The 6,469-nt window shown below is 37.2% G+C and overlaps 1 protein-coding gene across 1 annotated transcript; it reads left to right on the top strand.

The window, feature by feature from the left end:
- The first annotated feature begins 1,643 nt into the window (after positions 1–1,643).
- Positions 1,644–5,046, top strand: si:dkeyp-73b11.8 (BPTI/Kunitz domain-containing protein). The gene is made up of 6 exons (XM_005928763.3): positions 1,644–1,746; positions 2,716–2,907; positions 3,351–3,527; positions 3,670–3,714; positions 3,863–3,941; positions 4,044–5,046. The coding sequence occupies exons 1-6, from the start codon at positions 1,650–1,652 to the stop codon at positions 4,126–4,128; spliced, it is 675 nt and encodes a 224-aa protein (XP_005928825.1). The 5' UTR covers positions 1,644–1,649; the 3' UTR covers positions 4,129–5,046.
- Positions 5,047–6,469: the final 1,423 nt, after the last annotated feature.

Raw genomic sequence — 6,469 nt, 5'->3', positions numbered from 1 at the left:
CCCCTGAAATGGTTCAAAGGCAGAGTTAATGAGCGGAAGAGGGTATTTATTCTTTACTGTAATTTCATTCACGCCATGGTACTCAATGCATGGTCGAAGAGTCTTATCCTTTTTGCCACAAAGAAAAATCCTGCACCTACCAGAGAAAGAGGACGGATGGATGATGGCTGCTGCCAGAGACTCACAGATGTACTCTTCTATAGCATCCCTCTTTTCAATCTCCCTTTTCCCTCAGGCAATTATTGATCCTGAGTAAAAAGGAAACGACGCTTTTGAAAGATGACAGTTCATCGTGTGAGTTAACTCATCCTTCATTTAGTGAGTGAGCGCTTCAACAAACTCTTTGGAGATAGCTGTGCGAATTGGGTCTCCTCCTCCTCCACAAAAGAAACACAGTTCCATATACTTTTATGCATTTGAATATGTAACATGACTTAATGAAGACAAAATATGGACAATAATATATGGAAACAGTGACTACTCTAAACCAGTGGTCCCCAACCTTTTTTGCGCCACGGACTAGTTTGTGTCCAACAATATTTTCATGGACCGGCCTTTAAGGTGTCGCAGATAATTACAACAAAATAAAAGCAGTACAAGTACCAAAAAAAAGAAAGAAGATTTATTAATAACACATGGGAAAATACCCAGGGAAACCAAGTTAATGATAAAAATGATTTAGAAAATTAACAATAAAAAACGATAAAACCCTGAAAACCATAAATTTCACACCTGAGCCTCGACTCTCACGGCCCAGTACCAAACAACTCACAGACAGGTAGCAGTCCATGGCCCATGTTTTGGGGACAGCTGCTCTAAACCTCTTCTTTAACACAATGGGACCTATTTACCTCCACAAACAGCATTTTTACTTTGTGATTAAAAGGGACCCATCTATCTCTATAGTTTGCTGTTTCAAGTTATATTGACAAATATATTTTTCTTTTTAACCCAAAGTCTGAAATAAAAAAAAATGTTGTTCAAGAAACCAGTTTTTATAGATATGCGTTCACCCCTCTGCAGTCTCTAATCTCGTTGCAGTGGCAGTGCAGGGTCTTCCGGTGTTGCTTGGGATGAATTGCTAATAGACTGCACATAGTGAGGTTTGGATAAACTGACTCTGGCTGACTTTGGAGAGCTCAGGCAGCTATTTTAGCTAATTTATTTATTATGTAATTTCAAATAAAACCTCTTATTTATGAAACTCTGGTGTTGGTCTCCATATTGATGTTGCCTTTGAGTCAGGTTGTAACAATATATATAAAAACTGGTTTCTTGAAGCTTTGAGCCTTTCTTCTACTTTTGGATGCTCAGTTTGAAATTCAGAAGGTCATCTTAACCATATCTTCATATCCAAATCCATGAAGTTACAGCAATGCGATACTTCTGTTAGCAAGCAGTTGAACAGCTGTACCTGAAAAAGGGTAGGTGAGTGTATATGTGTATGTTTCTGCTGTGTTGCACGCGATCACAATAACACAAAATAGGAGTGGCAATAACTGTTTTTAACTTCTGCTATACAGTAAAGGTAATAAAGCACTATGACTACCCTTTGTTTCGATTAAAGGTGTCCCCATTAGAGAAACTCTGGTCCAAAGGTCAGTTATGACCACCCACTCCCACTGTAGTTTATAACCTTCTCTCACTCCATGAGAGACAGCACAAAGGCAAGCAGCAAGATGACGGGCCTTCTGGTGTTGGGGATTGTGTTCTCAGCCTTCCAAATCGGCTATTCCAACATTCCAGGTATATAGAACTTTTTTTTCTTCTTTAACTTGCTAAACAAAAAGAATAGCCGAGCGCTTTTTTATACGTGAGGTTTACTTTTCATTATCAACCAGGCTTTCAGCTCACTGAGCTCATCTTTAGTGAAAAATCACAAAGACTGGAGACTTGTGTTGCTGTTTTTTTTTGTTTAGTTTTTTAATATGTACATGATTGGTGACCAAAACTGAATCAAATAGATAAGCTTCACCTTCAGTCCTTTCAGCCCAACATGGCGATTCTGTTATCAGTTTTTCTGAGATGAGTGGATGAACTGCACCACGCACTGGTGCAGTGTGTGGAATCACATAGAGTGTTGCTTAGACCTATTTTAATCAGTTCAATAGGGAAAAAAATGTTTATATTTATTTTGCAAGTCTAACGAGACAAGTCATGTAGCGGCTTCCAACTGATGCCAACAATGACTGTTTTCACTCTGGCTGTTTACCATACTGTAAATGTTATTTACATATTCTTCACGACTGCACAAAGCACTGAGATCGTGTTTGTCTGAGCCTGACCGTTACGGACATGCTGAGCTAAAACGACATTAACGCACAACTTCATCTCACTGCACCACAGAGTAATAGAATAGGAAAGGGTGCAGCTTTTCAGCACCCAGAAGGTAATAGCAGGTTAAATTAATGGATATTTAATTGAATTAAAGTTTAACTATGTTTATAAAAAGTTTGAAACCACTTCCTTACTGTGAAACCTATGAAGGGCGGGAGAGCTGAAAATGTGCCATAAATGATACTTTTTATTGCCATCATAAAAACAGGGAGTTGGTCTCTGCTGATGAGGTTAGTTAAACATTAGCTACATTTCTGTTTGAACATTATATTTTAGAGTATACTATATTATGTGTATTATTTGAAAACCAAAACATCCACTCAAATTTTTTTTTGCATATAAAATGTTTCTTACATTATGTTCTTTCTCATCCAACAGAATTCTGTCGACTACCTTCTGATGCGGGTCAGGGAACAAGCTTCAACTTTGCTGTGTATTATGATGTCAGCAAAGATCAGTGCAGTCCTTTCCTGTACAACGGTGAAGGAGGAAATGCTAACCGTTTCCAAAATGAAAGAGAGTGCTTGAGAAACTGTTCAGTCAATGCAGAAGATGTCTACCCTATGGATGGTAAGAATAAATCGTTTTCTAACCACTTACTACTTAATATGCAAAATCCAATCCAAACACACACAAAACATCTTCTGAAGAACTTGGGAACATAAACTAGCCCTGGCCTAGGCCAGACAACTCCTTTAGTGTAACTGACTGAGAGAGAAACTGACAGAAGAAAAAAGAAAAATGATCATTGTGTCGCATATTATCAGCACAAAAACCTTTTTTAACAGTTTTTCCCACATGCAATTTCTTTAAGTCCTAAGCAGCTGTAGGAAGGACAGGAGCTATTGAGTATTTGCAATGCGCCACCAAGTGGTGAAAGAGCACATCTTCCTAAAAATAAGTAAATCACTCGGGTGATTTGCCTTACAGTTATAATTCATCAATCATTTAATTAGCAGCCATTGTTATGGATACTCTCAGTGATCAGTGACGATGATGTTTTCTCCCCACAGCTAGGAAAGCTTGCCACTTTAAAAAGGTGGAAGGTACATGCAATGGAAAATATCTGAGGTACTACTATGACTCTGTTTATGACAAATGCAAAAGATTCCTTTGGACCGGATGCCTCGGAAATGGAAACAGATTTTTTGACTTTATCAGCTGCAACTCCACCTGTGCTGGCATCCATGGTGAGCACACACATCTCTCTTTTACTGTCACTGTTACATGTTAATATATCAATATGTTATTGAATATTAATTAATGAGTCAGTGTTAATTAAAAAAAACACGCAGAACGATAACATGTTTTTTGTTTGTTTTTTGTTTGAAGATGATGGTAATGAGGCAGAGGAGGATGAGCCAGACACTCCAATTGGTCAGTAGACACACTTTAACCTTAAAGGACATAATGTGAGAAAAACAGATTGTTTTAACTATTATGAGTCAACTTCTCACTAGCTTTTTACTTAGCACCATATCCATTTACACAAACCTTATTGTTAAACTGCCACCCTCTTTAACAGCGATCATCTGTGGAGTTTTGCTTGCACTCATCGTTGTTGCTATCATCGGAACGGTGGTTTTCCTAACGCTTAAGTCAAAGTAAGAACAATTTTGTTTGCCTTAAACGAAAAGAAAGATCATTCCCCACTGGTAATGGCAATTTTTCTACAATTACTTTAATACTCGTTTTACTTCCTGTAGGAAAAAGAAGAAGGGTGCTGGGAAAAGTAAAGAGCCCCAGGCTGATGCGCCTCTTCAGGCAGAGAGAGACATTGAAATGTCATAGAAAACTTCAAAGAGCAACATTTAGATTTTACCAGCTTGGTTTTGGGCAATAATCCGTCCACTAGTTTTGATTTCCTTATAACAGTCATTACATTATTGAAATATTGTGTTTTATTTCATTTCTATCTCTTAATTATTTTTTAAGCTTTGATCAATAGAATTAGTCATTGTTAAATGAATAGAAAATAGATTGTTGTAATAGTAGCAATAGTTAAATAATCTAAAAAAAAACCCCTGAAAGACTTGCATCAATAATTTGGGGTCATTAGAACCCAGGCAGTGTTTTACACAAGCATTCAAACATAGGCAGGAGACAGGAAACAAGTTCACATTCGTTTGTTGCTTGAAAGGCTGTTAGTAGTTTGAGCTCATAATATTTCACTGTTTCCAAAACTGCATCGACACCTGGGGATTTGATGAAAAAACGTCTGAGGTCTGAATGCACGTGCCAATTCGAAGCCCAGCACGTATATTTAGAACTGTTTTTTGTACAATGATGTGTTACGCACTCTCTGTGATTATGTTTTCTTACTCAGCATTCGTAACTCTTGCACAGGCAGTAATGATCTAAATATAAAAAACGCATTCCTTCCTGTCTTCTCACATCTTCATATTCTTCATTTAGTATTGCTTTATTTTGTATTGTATTCAGGGTATAAAAAGTATTCACAGAACATGGAATGTTTGATTTTAATAAATGTGCTGGTAGAAATTGATCTTAATGTCTTTTTCTATTTTTTGTTAGTGAGGAGGGATAAATGTTCATAAAAGACTGGAAATATCCTGAGTGTTGTTTTACTTTACAGGGTGTTCTTCTTAAGGTGCTTTTGTACTGTTTGAGTTGGAGCAAAGTTGAAAAGTGATCAAATTCAACTGTAACATTGTCTGATTGGTTCAATAAAAGATGCTGTTTCTTTTATTTGGATGTTAATTTTTTTTTCATTGTTAATTCCAGAAATACAGCTGGGATATATGCAGCTGCATTATTGGCTAGAATGTCCCATGCTGCAGAAGGTGACTTTTCTTTAAAATTAAAAAAACATGGGTCCTTGTCCAATCTCGTCATCTGCACCTCCATATGGCTAATTTTACAATTAGCTTTGGGCAAACAGGATAGAACTATTTGTAATCTGCAGAGAGGTAATCACATATTACATTGCAATCTTAAATCTTTTTCATTCATTGGTATTTCCTGACTTCCATGTGGGAATTATGCAAGTACACACATACAGTATCTGCTCTTGGCCTGATGCTGGCTGTAATGTGTACAGATGGACTTTGGTGTTTTCTTACCATCTAGGAGAGAGCTACACTATACTCACAGAATCAGGGGTTAGGGTAGATAATCAACATTCTTTTGCTTCATTTCCATGACTACGGTAGAAAAAATACAGCACACTTTCAGAAAGCTATGTGGGCAGCAGGAGCTCATTTTAAAAAAAAAAAAATCAGTAAACAACATGTGAGACCACTACTTTATTAGGGTGAGAATAAGGGTGAAAATTACTATTCATCTGACCGCCCGCCTTTTGACTCGTGTGAAGAGACACCAACATATTACTCCGGTGATTGCTTCCCTTCATTGGCTTTCAGTGACTTTTAGAATTAAATGTAAAATCTTACTTTTGACTTATAAAGCGCTAAATGGCCACGCACCAAACTATTTGTCTGACCTTTTAGAGCTTTGTACGCCCTCTAGAGCCCTTCGATCAAGTGATCATTTACATCTTACCTTACACAAGTCTAGGATGGTTCATAGAGGGGATTGGGAGCTTGTGGTTGTGGCGCCGAATATGTAGAACGATCTACCTCTCCACATTAGAAAGGCCTCATCTTTCACTTTTTAAAAATCCCATCTTAAAACATATTTTTTCACTTTGGCTTTCGATACTACATGAGAGTTACCAATTCTTTTTATCCTAATTTTCTTTTAATTTTCTTACCTGTTGTTGATGTTAATGTCACTGCTTAATTATTACTTTTTTTTTTGGTCAACTCTGTGTTGTCATTAAATGTGCTTTATAAATAAATAAATGAAATCTGCTTCTTAAAGCAAACCTCTAATAAGAGAATCACATGCATGGTCAAGATGTCCTGTTGAAGTTCAAACCAAGTGTCAGAAGGGGAAACAATGTGATTTAAGCAACTTTGAATGTGGCATGGTTGTTGGTGCTAGACAGACTGCTCTGAGTATTTCAGAAACTATTGATCTACTGGAATTTTCCCACAGACCATCTCTAGGGTTTACAGAGGATGGCCTGAAAAAGAAAATTTGTACAGTGGCAGTTCTCAGAGTGAAAATGCCTTGCTGATGTCAGAGGTCAGAGGAAAATGGTCAGGCT

The sequence above is a fragment of the Haplochromis burtoni genome, unplaced genomic scaffold (assembly GCF_018398535.1).
Source record: "Haplochromis burtoni strain Fernald_Lab_line unplaced genomic scaffold, NCSU_Asbu1 Contig_114, whole genome shotgun sequence".
In the NCBI taxonomy this organism is placed as follows: Eukaryota; Metazoa; Chordata; class Actinopteri; order Cichliformes; family Cichlidae; genus Haplochromis; species Haplochromis burtoni.
Note: the sequence above shows the minus strand (reverse complement) of the source record. Positions and strands in the feature narration are given on the sequence as shown.

Bases quoted from the DNA above. Each gene is read 5' to 3' on its own strand.
- si:dkeyp-73b11.8 (XM_005928763.3), top strand. From the start codon at position 1,650: ATGAGAGACAGCACAAAGGCAAGCAGCAAGATGACGGGCCTTCTGGTG. The intron at 1,747-2,715 runs GTATATAGAACT...CTCATCCAACAG, and splicing joins CGGCTATTCCAACATTCCAG to AATTCTGTCGACTACCTTCT. The intron at 3,942-4,043 runs GTAAGAACAATT...TACTTCCTGTAG, and splicing joins TTCCTAACGCTTAAGTCAAA to GAAAAAGAAGAAGGGTGCTG.